This window comes from Myzus persicae, unplaced genomic scaffold (genome assembly GCF_001856785.1).
Source record: "Myzus persicae strain clone G006 unplaced genomic scaffold, MPER_G0061.0, whole genome shotgun sequence".
In the NCBI taxonomy this organism is placed as follows: domain Eukaryota; kingdom Metazoa; phylum Arthropoda; class Insecta; order Hemiptera; family Aphididae; genus Myzus; species Myzus persicae.
The window spans coordinates 49,325-64,442 of NW_019104399.1; the positions used below are offsets into that span (position 1 = coordinate 49,325).

Consider the following 15,118-nt stretch of genomic DNA (forward strand, 5'->3'; position numbering starts at 1 on the left):
ACACACTACATTATGAAAATGCCTGGGAATTCTATTTTCATTCTTGAAGCCACTGAATTATTCTCTCCCATCATGGTATTACAACCATCACTACCAAAACCAATAACATTATATTTCGGTATGCCATATGAAGTTAATGATTCCATTAAACTATTAAATAGTTTTTCAGCGGTAGCATTACCCGGGTTTTTTGAATCATACACCTTATATAGGTCCCAAAATTTACTTTCTATCTTCCCAGATTTACTATCAAAAAACCTATGAAAATAATCAAAATACAAAATAATTGTTAATACTTAATACTTTTTCAATAATCTGTGTTAAATTTTTAGTATTTGTATATGGTTGATAAAAATTACTGAATATCAGACTGAACTGACTAAGTATCTGCCTACCAAATGTTCTGCTGATCCAATAGATTATGGTAATTATTTAGGGAATAAAATGTTTTTATTAAAATATATTTAAGTACAAATATATAAATACTTTTTTAATATAATTTTTAAAACTGAATATATATTTATATGTAATATAACTTATAAGTAAATTTTACCTGAGAATGACACAAGATGATTTGACGGTACCAATATCAGTAGATTCATCAGTTAATATACTGAACTGTACAGTTTTTAGGTAAGAAACAAGTTCTTCTTTCTGACAATAACCAATCACATTTTTCGTAATTGAAGTTGTTTTGGTTCTTTTAAGTGATATCTTTTTAGCTATTTCAGAATCTTTAAAACAACTTTTAAGAACATCCGTAAGGTGGTCAGTAGCAAGAAAGGCAATATTGTGTTCTGTCAAAAATGCAGTTAATTTTATTTCTGCCATTTTGACGTCAATATCTAATTTCGTTGGAGTTTTATTTGTAGTAAAAGTTTTTATCGATTTTTGTTTTATTTCTTTACATGCTTCAATTTCTTTATGTTTTTTACCATTGCCATGTGTTTTAATGTTAGATAACTCCGCGACCATTGTGAAATTGCACAACTTACATTTGGCTTTGAAAGGGTCGTTATCAATAGGAACCAACCATTTTTTTAAATTTTCAACTCTGAGCCATTCTGAACGAAACTTTTGCGCCCTGTGTTTCGTTGGATTTTTCATGATTTTTTTAGGTGGTGTTAAATGGATATCTTCTTCACTGTCGTTTAACATACTTGGAAATTCATTTCAAATAATAGAATTGTAGCACTCAAAATTACTCAATAAAGTTCTAACTAGGTACTTTATAATAAATTATATCCACTAAACCATGAGGAATGAATCAATAACAAACTAACAAAGACAATTGGATTATCCGTATTTTCTTGTGCATGTACGATGTACCTCAAAAACAAAAACTTGACAAAAACAATATTATTTCATAATAATATCTTCGGTAATTGGTATTTGGTAACAACATAATAATCTCTTAATCAGTAATAATAACAACATAGAATATATTTTATAAACATTATATTATTACAGTTCTTTCAAAATTTTAAATAAAAAATAGTTATATTTAGATTTTAATGGAATTCTCGTATATTATGTGTACGAGAACAATGTTTCCTCGTACCTCGTACAAATGGTCCAAATTATAGTACAAGTACGAGAATTCTCGTATGTCTGGCAACCCTGACGGGGAGGCAAGTCGTGTAGAACGAATACCGGCCGCCGACATCGCTCTCGTTCTCTGACCGTCGTCACGGCCTGACCCGTCATTTTTTCCAAGTTTAGCTAAAAATCCAACTACGTGTTCCGCTTAACCACGTTTTTCTGTCGAGAACGTCTGTGACACCCGACCACGGGTTCATCCATTTTGTACTTTCAATTCATTATATTATAATATTATAACGCGATACGTCAAACACGACCTCGTGGAGATCTGTTCACCATTGTACATATTTTTGTATCTCGTTTCAAATAAACGCCATCCGGCAACTACTATCGAAATCGTCGGTGTTTGTTATTATAAACTTAATTATAAGTCGTGCGCTTCGTGACGAGTGTTCCAAAAATCACCATCGACAACGACCGGCATACCGTCCAGCTACCGTAGCCGCGTCAGAGTCATGCATCTTTTCTGTGGTATATAAGTCAGCTTCAGTAGAGGAAATATTGATTTTACATTTAGGGGTGGTAATCATCTCGTTGATATTAATTTCTTCAATAGAACGGTATTCTTATTATTATCAATTTCTTCCGTTGTATTACAGCAATCATCTTAAATTTGAATATGAATACTAAACAAACCAGGGCTATATGTAATACAACTAACTTCAATGATTTCAAGACAATTTTCATTCAAACCAATGTCCAAATCATGTGTAATGTCATTACATGTATAATCGTTCTCTTTTTTAGGAGAATCATCTGTAAACAATTTTCTCTTTACATACACCACCGCACCCTCATTTATTTCAGTTGTTTGACCTAACATACAATTTTTTTTTTTAGATAATTCTTTAGGATTATCAGCAATTTCATTTTCTCGGAAACTATCTCGACATCGCTGTTATATGTTGCTTAGATTTTTACGATTACACTATATTTTTAATAATTTGCAAACTGAATTTACAACCTCTGTCTCAAAAGAACAAAAATTATTTTTTGCATAACCATTGTCTTGGAGCATTTTAAGAAATCGTAACTTATTATCTGACTTACAATCTAATAACTTTCTGAGAGACGAGTTGGGTCTTTTCAATGCATTTAATAAATTCTTTTTAGCGTTATTACAATTACCTTTATTTAATATAACATTACAAACACCACTTATTGCTTCATTGGAAACACTTATGTTTCCAAATTCCATTGTAGGATATTTTTCTTCTATATAATGTGCTATTTCTTCCAAATGTTTTAATACAGACATTTTAAAATAAAATTAATCCTACTCTTATAGTAGGAACCTTCTTCGACTACTATTAAAAGTAAAATATATCGTGGAATTATATCTATAATACTATTATTTGTTTTTTATATATCCTTATATTATAACTATATCACTATTGTAGTAGGAGCCTTCCTCGACTACTATCAAATGTAAAATAAATCCTTAAATTATAACTATATTAAAACTATTATACTACTTAACTATCTATTGTACTATTTTTTTTTTATCCTTATAATATTAATGATTGTAGTAGGAATGTTCGTCGACTATTATCAAAAGTAAAACAATTTGGCCTTTGCGAGTATATACCAATTGTTTAACTTTTATCCTTATTATATGATAACTATAATATTAATGTAGTAGGAACGTTCGTCGTCTATTGTCAAAAGTAAAACAATTTGGCCTTTGCGAGTATATACCAATTGTTTAACTTTTATCCTTATTATATGATAACTATAATATACGTGTGTGAAGTTGGGGGACCATAGTTAGGGGACTATTTTCTCGGACGACTAGTGATAAGAAGCCTTGTACGTTGTGTCGCATTTCATATAAGTTCAGGGGTGCCGTACTATTGCACCAAAACCGTCAAGTAGTAGATGTCGCCCTATGTTGTTACACAGTAATAAATTGTTGTAAATTGTTTTAAAAGTATATATAAATAAATTCTATTGGCGTCATTACCACGATAATTATACCGAACATACTGACATAATATTGTCATCATAACATAATGAAAAATCAATAATAATGGAAAGTTAGGTTATAAATTCAAAATTCCTCTAAAGACTATACAAATATACAATGTAACACACGTTATTCATTTTACTTTTACATTAATTAATAACAGTTGAAACATGTAATTTGTCTTGGAAGTATTTAAAACATCACTTTTTACTGAAACAGGTATGTAAAAACTACTGTCTACTGTACTGAATAGTTATAGAAATGTAAGTTTTATTCATTATTTAAGTATGTAATACCTCATGTCATGGGGTATGTTATTCTGTGTTATGTTTACATCACATTTTATAGAACCATATTTATTGTAAAATATTACCTAATTTATTGTCTAATTTATAATGAATATTATTACATTTATTTGTAATATAAATATAAAAATGTAATGCTTAAGAACTGTTCAACTATGTACAATGACGCATTTAGATATTTTGCACCCCGGTGCAAAAAAAAAATTAGGCGCCCTTAGGAGGCCTAACCACTGAAAATATTGTTTTTCCTCAAAAAACAACACATATCCTGAATAGTTTTAGGTTAGGTAAGGTTAGCCCCATGTAATTTGTTGTAGTGTTGTAAAGTGTTTAAAAGTTTTTTTTATATAAACCATTATCCTTATAGTTTTACAATTATGTATGTATCAGTAAGTTTATTACCAATATGGTTTTTGCATACTACACAAACATCATTGTCCATTGTACATTAATATTTCATTGAATAATTACTAATAACGGTTACTTTTTAAATTATTATTGGTTACTGTAAAATATAATTAGTAACGATAAAAACTAGAGCTCTCTATTTCACGTGTACACGCGTTCACGTATTCACGTGTACACGCGTTCACGTATTCACGTGTACACGCGTTCACGTATTCACGTGAAATTAACATCCGAATATTATATAAAACCGTGTATTTAAAAAATCCGTGTACACGTGTAATTATTCACGTGTACACGAATATTCACGTATTCACGTATACATGTAATCACGTATCTTAGTGTTCTAATACAACTTTGCAATAAAGACTGTTCAGGCATACCTAATTGTTTTTGTTTATTTAATAAAGATTGTTTTGCCAAATTCGAATGTTTAAAATGTCCTACTAGCCTGCTGCTTTGATTAATTATTTCGGAAATTAAATCTTCTTGTAATGCTTTATTTATAGATAGTTGTAAACTATGATCTGCACACGTCACATCTGAAATATTAGTATTAGTGGTATTAGAAAGTAATTGAACGGCATTTACTACATTTTTTGCATTATCTGTTATAACAGTCGTAACTTTATCTTTAATTTCCCAGCTGGAGAATACATTTTCTAATTTGTCTGCTATGTTTAAAGCTGTATGACGTTCTTCCATTTCTTGGGTTGTTAAAGTAAATGACATCGGAGACCAATCATTATTTAAAGCATGTGCAGTTATAGTTATATAAGAATGTTGGGCCAATGAGGACCAACAATCTGATGTGCATACAACACTTTTAACAGCTTTTAAATCATTTCGTATTTTTTCTTCGACGGTTGACTTAAAAAAGTGTAGTCTTTTTTTTAATGCTTCCTCTTTGATTGCTCTATAGTTCGGTTCTACGACGGCCATAAATTGAAGGAATCCAGAGCTTGAACAAAAAGATAGTGGTAATTGGTTCATACAAATAAGTTTGGCCAACGCTTTATGGATTAACTCTGTTCTGTCAGGGCTACATTTACGATCAGTATCACTATCATGTGTCAAAAAACGGCGACGCTTTCTTGGTATATTATGTTGACTTGGTTGTGTAAAATTGTGAACCATTTCCGCACAGCAGCATTGCCTTATTTACAGCAGCATAACATAAACTCTCATAATAGTTGTAGTTAGTATTAGTTGTAGTTCTAGTTTTAGCTACAGTTGTAATTTTAAAAAAAAATGGGGGGTTCAGCCCACCCCCCCCCCCATCCCGCAAAAAAATATTTGCAGCGTAGTTTAAAAAGAAAATAGTAGTTTAGTTTTAGCTGTAGTTAGAAAAAAAAACCCAAAAAAGTAGTTTTAGTGGTAGTTGTAGTTAACAAAAAAAAGTAGTTTTAAGTATAGTTGTAGTTGTAGTTTTAGTTATAATTTTAGTTGTCGAAGAGGGTTAACTCAGACAGCTTAAAGTGCCGACGAATTGTTGTTAATTCCGACAAAAAATAGTCGAAGAGGGTAACTCAGACAACAAAAAGTGCCGACGAATTGTTTTTAATTCCTACACGAAATACTCGAAGAGGGTAAACTCAGACAGCAAAAAGTGCCGACGAATTATTGTTAATTCCTACACGAAATAGTCGAAGAGGGTAAACTCAGACAGCCAAAGGTGCCGACGAATTGTTGTTAATTCCTACACTAAATAGTCAAAGAGGTTAAACTCAGACAGCAAAAAGTCGAAGAGGTCTTACTCAGGCAGATAAAAGGGTGAACGAATTTGTAATTCAGACACAGAAAAAAATTATTTATAAGCTTTAAAATGAGTTTAAACAAAAAATTGGATGAGGTAGCTCATTATATTAAGAATCAATATCCAAATTTAAATTTTAGAAATGTCTCAGTTTCTGACAGTTGTGTAACTAATATTTGCAATATCATCTTTAATAAAGAAAATGATAAAGGTTTAAAAAAATCAATTGCAAATGCTATCAATAGAAAAACTTCATCCCTTCATAAACGTATTGAAAGTATGAACAATGTTGATTTATGTAATGTGTCAGAAATGAATAGTAAAATAATAAAATATATTGAAGACTTTAACTATACGTCTATTGATTTTTTAAATTACAATCACATAATTCTGAATGACATATGTAAACACTTTAAAGTCACTGTAGATCAAGGTAACCGTATTAAAGTGTATAGGCTATGTAAAAAACACTTCAACCTGTCGTTGTGTAATCCATCGGATGACACAAACAATATGAATTCAAATAGTGTTTATTTTAATGAAAATTCTAGTACTGAAAATTGTTCTTCATATTCAGATCACACAGAGCCTGAACTAGTTCATAAAGACCACGTTTAACTTGAATACACAAGTGTATCGCCCCAAAGTGATTGCAGTTGGATGATAGGAAATCCACTCATACCTTGTAGTACTCTAATTCTACCAGAAAGCATAAGGGTTGAATCTGATTTTGTTACACCTAGTAAATTGGAATGCAGAAAAAATGCTGGACTTGTGCCAAGTCCCCATAAAAATGCCTATTTTAAGAAAACCCCGGTCAAATCTGGTGTTGTGCTGCCTTTGAAAACAATAAATTGTTTTCCAAAACAATACGATAGCCATGAATGTGAGTTTTTTGAAGGAACTTTCACATTTTCACGTGTTGAGTGGTCTCATATGTTATATACACATATTAGCGGTGAAAAACGTTTGGAAAATAATAAATATCCTATTATGTTCAGAAAGCTCATTAGAACTGTGAACAATACATGCGTTGTTAATGCAAAAAGGGTTAGATATTTTGAAAATCATTGCAATGTGTACATGTATTGTAGCCACGAGGGGTGCAAGCTTTTTAGAATTAAAGTCCAGCCTCAAAATCAAGAGTTTCTGGTGGAAGTATATAGTTCTGGTTTAAATTACCATCACAATCCAGAAGACAATGGTCTCACGAACCACGTAAAAGGGATTCAGCGAGACTTACACAAAGAAGCGCTAAAAAAGACAAAAGCGTTTTCCTTCAGGTCGGACGCTGTTGACATGGCATCTAGATGTGGTAAAGAATAGCAGTAGCAGCTGTAATAGCAGTGCTATTTTACTACAGCAGTAGCAGCTGCTAATCCAAAACCAAAATAACAGTGACTGCTATTTTCTTACCTACACTGAATTAAAAATAATATGATAAAATGATAATATGAAATAAATGTGAAATGTGATATTTATCACGTGCCGTGCCACTAGGTAAACTGGTGGTAAACTGCTATTAAATAGCAACTACTATAGTCACTAACTAGGAGGATGTAAAAAATAAATCATAATTTTTTTAAAGTTTAAACATGATTATAAAAGTATTTTATTTTACTATTTTCTTATATTTGTGAGTGAAAAAATGGAAATAACAACAAGTTTGAAGACAAAGAACAAATTAAATAATCATAATAACAGTTTTATTCATTATAATTTAAGAAAAGTAGCATTTGCACCTTTTTGCTGCTTAAACTACTGCGTCGATCACTTAAAACTTGTCCCGCTTTGGAGAAAACTCTTTCGCATGGTACCGATGTTCCAAGAGCACATAACATATTTCTGGCCAGTTGACTTAAGTAAGGATGATTATGTTTGTTTTCAAACCACCATTTAAGAGGATCACTGTTCCTATTTTGGATTGCCTCTTCTAAATACCGTTGAACTTCTACTAATGCCCTTGACGTAACTGTTCCCATAGGTTGTACTTGTGCTACTTTAGAATCTGTTGAGTCCCAAATAGATATTCTATTACTATCACTTTCATGTTCTTGTGGTATGGACTCAATTTCTTCTCTAACAGCATTGTTGGGGACTCTGCTAGCAGAAATTATAGAAGCAGTAAGTTCAACTATGTCGTTTTTTGTGGATTGTTTCAATGATGTTGAAAGGGAAACATCTTTAAACCTCGGGTCTAAAAAGGTACACTGAATTAATGTTTTACTTAGTTCTATTGTCCCCCATCTGTCCCTATGACTCATACCACTAATTAATTTTTGTAAAACATTTTGAACAGGTAATGAAAAGAGTTTTTGAGTCATCAGCTCACAAACATTCTTGAGTCCTTGTGCTATAATTTGAATTATGGAAGCAGTCATGTATTTGCTACCACTAACTGCTGTTGTCGCTTCCTCAAAAGGACGTAACACTTGGATTAGTTGTTTAGAGATGACCCATTGTTCTGATGTCAGTCCTTGAGGTGGGTTGTCTAATAGGCCAAGAGTTCCCCGTATGGAATCTTCTAATTCTACAAAACGATCCAGCATATAATAAGTAGAGTTCCATCGAGTACATACGTCTTGTAAAAGTTTTTTAGGTATTTTGGAACCATTATTACTTTGATACTCATTTAGTTTATGAGATGATCTGCTACTTTTTTTGAAATGTGTGATAATAGATTTAATTTTTTCAATCAAGTCAATTTCTAGTTTGAGCGCATCTTGAACAATTAGTTCAGTGTATGAGCGAAACATCCAAACGATTTTATTTTTAATAAACTTAATGCGTTTTTTATATTGCTGGCATTATCCGACACAGCTAAAACAATTGTGCTATTCAATATTTCCCATTCATCTAAAGTTTTCTGTATTGTTTTGCATAAGTTAACACCAGAATGACTCTCAGAAAACTCATTACAGCCTAACAATATTGATTTTAGTTCAAAATTAGTGTTAATGAAATGGTATGTTATGGATATATATGCTATATTGCTTCTGGAAGTCCAGCAATCAGTTGTAAGACAACCACTTATAGCTTCATTTCTTAGAAGTTCTTTTGTGTCATTCACACATTTCTGATATTTGGCTGGAATAAGAACTTTAGAAATTGTGTGGCGATCAGGCATTTTATATGATGGATTAAGAAGCTGAACAAAATCTTTAAAGCCTTTGTCTTCTACCACTTTAAAGGGTTGGAAATCTTTAGTAAACAAATTCATAAGGCCATTCAATTTTTTTTTTAACATCAATAGTCATTTTTTTTGGAACATAGGAAGTAATAGTTGCTTGTTTTCGTTTGTTTTGTATTGAAGATACTACTGCATTAGAACTAGTACCAGAAGGCTGTAGATGTAAAAGAGAACCTAAAGTACTTTGGACTGTTTCATTTAATGGTGCAGATAATGAAGATGTTGATGGCAGATTATTGACTGTATCTGGATTGTCAACAAGTTCTTCATTTTCAACTGTCTGTATAAATTTGAGTTATTTATATTATGTTAAGTTTAAGTTTTTATAATTATTATTATTATAATTATATATATACAGTGTTTAAACGGTAATCGAGAACACTCAATATCTTTGCGTAGACACCTGCTATTTGAATTCTGTTTTTTTGGCAGTTGTTATGACATAAAAATACACATTTTTATGGCCTTTGAATTTTTTTTACTTAACTAGTCACGCGCATGCGCATATCAACTTTTTTTTTTAAATGGCAACCCCCTGCCTTAACCACTAATTATTTTTTGCCTATTTTTTTAATGAATTTTGGTAGTTGAGTCAACTTTCTAAGTCAAAAATTGACCAAGTTACAGCAGTTCAAAAAAAAAATAAAAATTAGAAAAAAAATGCGCTCGATTTTCAGCTTTTTGATTGCAACTCTGAAAATAATTAATATAGGATTGTTAAAGATTGACATTTTTATAACTATTTATTACGGTGATATTCATACGTTATTTTAACTTCAATTACTGAATAATTTTCTCTACCTCTTCGTGCATATGGCCCCATATGAGGACATTAGTTAACGATTTGATTTAAAACCAATAAAAATTGTATTATCTTCCGTGGGTGTGTAAATTGTGTTTATACATGTAGTCATAAATCGTTTCTAACATCAGTTTAGTTGTTATCATCATTTTTGGAGGGAAAATGTACATGAATTAAAAATAAAATTCAGTCTTCCCATTCGACTGAAACCTGTCATATTATGTTTTAGAAAATCAACATTTAAAAGTAAGTAACCATAATGATAATTTGTATACACTTAGTTAATAATATAAATAATGTATTTTAGTCATAATAATGTTAATATACGCTTTATATCAGTCTCAGGATAGAATAAATGAAATGTCCTCATACGAGACATCATGCATAAACGAGAAATTAAATTGTCCTCATACGAGACACTATGCCTAATCAGATACAGTTTTGTAATATGTTTTAAAACAGTACATACTTGGTTTTAGATTATTCACAACCAAAAATCAAAAATATGAGTAAGATCAGGGATAAAGATATTCAGTTTTTACTGGATATAGAAATACCGAGTGATTCAGAAGTAAGTTTTTGTGGAAGCGATGATGATATGGAGCATGAAGATGCAATTATAATAGGGCCACAGGAAGAAGATCAAATCCTCAAAGAAATCAAAGAAATGGAAGAATTTCAACGAAACATGATGACAGAATTAGAGAAAGTAGATGAATGTATTGCTATAAATGATGAGGTAATAGATACAGACGATTTATTGATAAATCAGCCAAGTACCTCGTGGCAAAATCAAGATCAATTTGAAACAAATGTTGTTAAAATTACAAGGTAGTACACAAGGAGGAGTAATGTTTATTATTAATTTATTAATCTCATATTTTGTTATTTATAGGTCTAAAAATAAATCTGTTGCCAAAGTATCTACTTCACCTGTTCAAAGTAAGACCAAACATTTCGTACCTAAAACTAAACGCCATAACTATAAAAAAAAAGTTAGAAAAACGAAGTGGTTTGCGGGTAAAGACAATAATTTTAGTAATAATGTTCCCCAATATTCCGGTGAATACCAAATAAACATTAACCCTCCAGATGCCACTCCATATTCTTTCTTCAATCAGATATTTACCAATAATATTTTTGAGCACATAAAAGATGAAACAATTAGGTATGCGATTCAAAGTGGTAAAGAAAATTTCAAACTGACGACAAATGAGCTGAAGGTATTTTTTGCATTAAATATTGCTATGACTTACATTAAATATCCTAATGTCAGAATGTATTGGTCATCTTTACCTGGTATGAGAATGGATTTAATAGCAAATAATATGACGGTAAATAGATTCTATGAAATTAAGCGTTTTCTGCATTTCGCAAATAATGAATCAAAACCAAACACGAAAGATCCGTCATCAGATAAGTATTGGAAACTTAGACCAATACTATCTATGCTGCATGATTCTTTTCATGCTGCTGCAACTCCAGAGGAGAATGTAGCAATTGATGAGATGATGGTGCCTTTCAAAGGTAGAAGTAGTCAAAAACAATATTTAAAATCAAAACCAAAGAAATGGGGGTTTAAAGTTTGGGTCATGGCTAACTCTGATGGTTACGTTAACTGTTTTGAACTGTACCAAGGTGCTTCAAATACCTCAATAAAATCACACTATGGTCCTATTAGAGATACGGTTATAAGGCTTTGTCATGGCTTAATAGGCAAAAACCACAAGTTGTTTATGGATAATTTATTCACGTCAGTTCCATTACTTCGCCACCTAAGAGACCAACAGATTTTGGTACTGGGTACTTTAAGACTCAACAGGGTATCTGGTATTAAGGATCATTTACTAGATGGTAAATATTTACAAAGAGGATGGACATCATTAGCAACTTCTAATGATAATATAACAGTTCTTCGTTGGCAAGACAATAAATTAGTACACACTATCTCAACATACGCTGGTGCTGTTCCCGAAGACAAGGCAAAACGATTTGATAGAAAATCAAGAACAACAATAGAAATAACTCGACCATATGCTATAAGCGAATATAATCGATTCATGGGTGGTGTGGATATTATGGACCGCATGATAGCACATTATCCGCATGGTTTCAAAAATCGAAAATGGTATTTACGAATATTTTTTCATTTTTTGAACATAAGTATTATAAACTCGTGGATACTTTTTAAAAAATCAATTGATCCAAACTTACCACTAGTGCAATTTAAGGCATCGTTAGTTTGGACATTATTACAATTGGGCAAACAAAGTCCAAAAAGAGGAAGAAAATCAGACTCATTTACTCAGCTGCCACCGAAAAAAAAACCAACTTGAGTTGTGTCTACACCGGCAGAAATACGATATGATAACAACAACCATTATCCATTAAAAACATATGCAAAAAATGCGAATCGATGTCATGAAGAACGTTGTCATTCAAAAACTAGATACATCTGCCAAAAATGTGAAGTTCCATTGTGTCCAGAGTGCATGTGCAATTATCATACCAAAAATAAGTAACACTTGTTCCTACCTAAATTTGTTTTTTTATATCATTAAATATTTTGATAAGCGTTATTATTATTATTATTATTATTAACAAGTCGTTGAATTTATTTTATTTTTATATTTATGTTTACTAATTTGTTAAATATTTTTCAGAAAGAACTGATTTAAAAAAAATTATATTATGTTATTATATTTTTTTTTTACTTTGCAATAATTATGCACAGTGTTCTCAAATGAGGACATTTAATAAAAAGTGATTTTTAACTTGAATTAAAAAAAAATAATTTTTTTTACATTTTTCTTCAATTCCTTAGTACATGTACGTTGTGATAAAAAAAAATTTTAAAAAAAAAATTAAAAAAAAATTTTTCATGCATGAAATAAATAAATAAATAAATTTCATGTGTAATAAATCATAACTTATTATAGCAGAAAAAACGTAAATTAGTATGTTGTTTATTTCTTTACATTTAATGGATCTATTAGAACGTATTAATAATTAATAACAAATTCAATTCTTATTTAAGTTACCAATTTATTTAATTAATAAAAATCTAAAAATAAAAAAAAAATCTAACGAATAAATTGTTCCGTGAACAAAACATGCTTCAGCGCGCCGCATAAATTCTTTATTTGTTGCATCAGTAATTTGTTCATCAGTCAGTCGATTGCATGTTGCTGTTATCTTATCTTTTAAATTTTGAAGATTTATAAGAGGATCGGCATACACTATTGTTTTCAAGTGTCCCCATAAAAAAAATCTAGTGGCGTAAGGTCAGGTGATCGTGGTGGCCACTCAATGGGTCCGTAAGTTCCTAGCCATCGATTTTGAAATTGTGCATTTAAATATTCGCGAACTATGTGAGCATTGTGAGCTGGAGCACCGTCGTGTTGAAAAATAATATTACCTCTTAGAGCTAAAGGAATATCATCAAGCATCATTGGTAATTCATTTAGTAAAAAATTATAATATCGTCTACCATTGAGTGTTCCATCATAAAAAAATGGACCAAGCAATTTACCACCAATTAAACCACACCAAACGTTTGTTCCCCAAATAGTTTGATTGTTGGTTTCAAATGTCCAATGTGGATTTTGATCGTCCCAGTAACGGTTATTCTGCTTATTAATTACACCATTATTAGTAAACTTGGATTCATCTGTCCATAATATTGAGTTTAAAATTAATGGATTTTCGTCTAAACTGGTCATCAACCACGCAACAAAAGCTAGTCTACGAGGTGCATCACCCTGACGCAAATGCTGAATTAAATCTGGTCGATATGGATGCATTTTATATTTTTTTAATACCTTGCAAACTGTGGTATGAGATATTCCAAGCTCTCTACCAACGTGCCGTGTTGAACTTCTGGGATTTGCTCGAACATAGGCTAATAGGTTTTCCTCGACCTCTTCACCTAAAGCATCACCTCGTCTTTGTTGTAAATTATTTACCCTTTTAGAAAATGATCCATAGGTTCTTAGATTCCTTTCTAAGTTATAAAAAAAACTATGGACAGGATGTTCTCTATCTGAAGTAAATAAAAATAACGAAACTAACTTAGAAGATTATCTAAAGAAAAATAAAGACAATTATACCTGGGTAACGCTGTGCATATGTTTGTGCCGCAAGACGTGAATTTTTTTGACACTCCCAATAAATAATCAACATATCAACTTTATCTGAATGAGGCATATTTGTCACGGAGTAACGCACGGTTTGAACGATGAAAAATATCGAAATGTTCAGTTATTTCATTTATCTCATCGTATTTAATTTTATATCAAATTGTCATACAGTTTAAAGTTTACTATAAGGTAAACCTAATGTTTAATCTTATTAATGACCGAAAAATACGATAAGTATTAGATTAGCAGAGGTAATTACCTAATTAATTTGAATAATTTATAAATACATTTAATAACTTAACGTTATAATTGAAAATTATTCAGTAATTGAAGTTAAAATAACGTATGAATATCACCGTAATAAATAGTTATAGTCGAGCGCATTTTTTTTCTAATTTTTATTTTTTTTTGAACTACTGTAACTTGGTCAATTTTTGACTTAGAAAGTTGACTCAACTACCAAAATTCATTAAAAAAATAGGCAAAAAATAATTAGTGGTTAAGGCAGGGGGTTGCCATTTAAAAAAAAAAAAGTTGATATGCGCATGCGCGTGACTAGTTAAGTAAAAAAAATTCAAAGACCATAAAAATGTGTATTTTTATGTCATAACAACTGCCAAAAAACCGAATTCAAATAGCAGGTCTCTACGCAAAGATATTGAGTGTTCTCGATTACCGTTTACACACTGTATATATAATTGTACTTAATTTAATGTTGTATTTTTTTACCATAACTTGAGTAGTATAATTGTTTTATATACTATTTTGATATGTTTTTTACTTTAAAATTAAGCTAAAAATAATATGTTTAATAACATAACTAATAATACGACTGATGTGTGTTTTTAATTTATTTTATTTTTGTCAGGCCAGTAGTGAACTAAGCCAATAATATCAAAAAGTTTATGATACCTACTCATTATTCTGTTAAAAACAGTTTCAATTAGTAATTT

At 30.7% G+C, this 15,118-nt stretch overlaps 4 protein-coding genes across 4 annotated transcripts; 1 reads left to right on the forward strand and 3 right to left on the reverse strand.

Annotated features, from left to right (window-relative positions):
- Window positions 1-5: 5 nt before the first annotated feature.
- Window positions 6-1,107, reverse strand: LOC111041867. The gene is made up of 2 exons (XM_022326304.1): window positions 554-1,107; window positions 6-258 (listed from the first exon to the last, which is right to left on the reverse strand). The coding sequence occupies exons 1-2, from the start codon at window positions 1,105-1,107 to the stop codon at window positions 6-8; spliced, it is 807 nt and encodes a 268-aa protein (XP_022181996.1).
- A 3,429-nt stretch (window positions 1,108-4,536) lies between these two features.
- LOC111041875 lies at window positions 4,537-5,415 on the reverse strand. The gene has a single exon (XM_022326309.1). It carries the CDS (start codon window positions 5,413-5,415, stop codon window positions 4,537-4,539), a length of 879 nt encoding a protein of 292 aa, XP_022182001.1.
- A 2,325-nt stretch (window positions 5,416-7,740) lies between these two features.
- Window positions 7,741-8,583, reverse strand: LOC111041876 (zinc finger BED domain-containing protein 1-like). Its single transcript, XM_022326310.1, has one exon. The coding sequence runs from the start codon at window positions 8,581-8,583 to the stop codon at window positions 7,741-7,743; it is 843 nt and encodes a 280-aa protein (XP_022182002.1).
- Window positions 8,584-10,531: 1,948 nt separating this feature from the next.
- Window positions 10,532-12,362, forward strand: LOC111041878 (piggyBac transposable element-derived protein 3-like). Its single transcript, XM_022326311.1, has 3 exons — window positions 10,532-10,857; window positions 10,922-12,135; window positions 12,247-12,362. Exons 1-3 carry the CDS (start codon window positions 10,532-10,534, stop codon window positions 12,360-12,362), a joined length of 1,656 nt encoding a protein of 551 aa, XP_022182003.1.
- The last annotated feature ends 2,756 nt before the right edge of the window (window positions 12,363-15,118 follow it).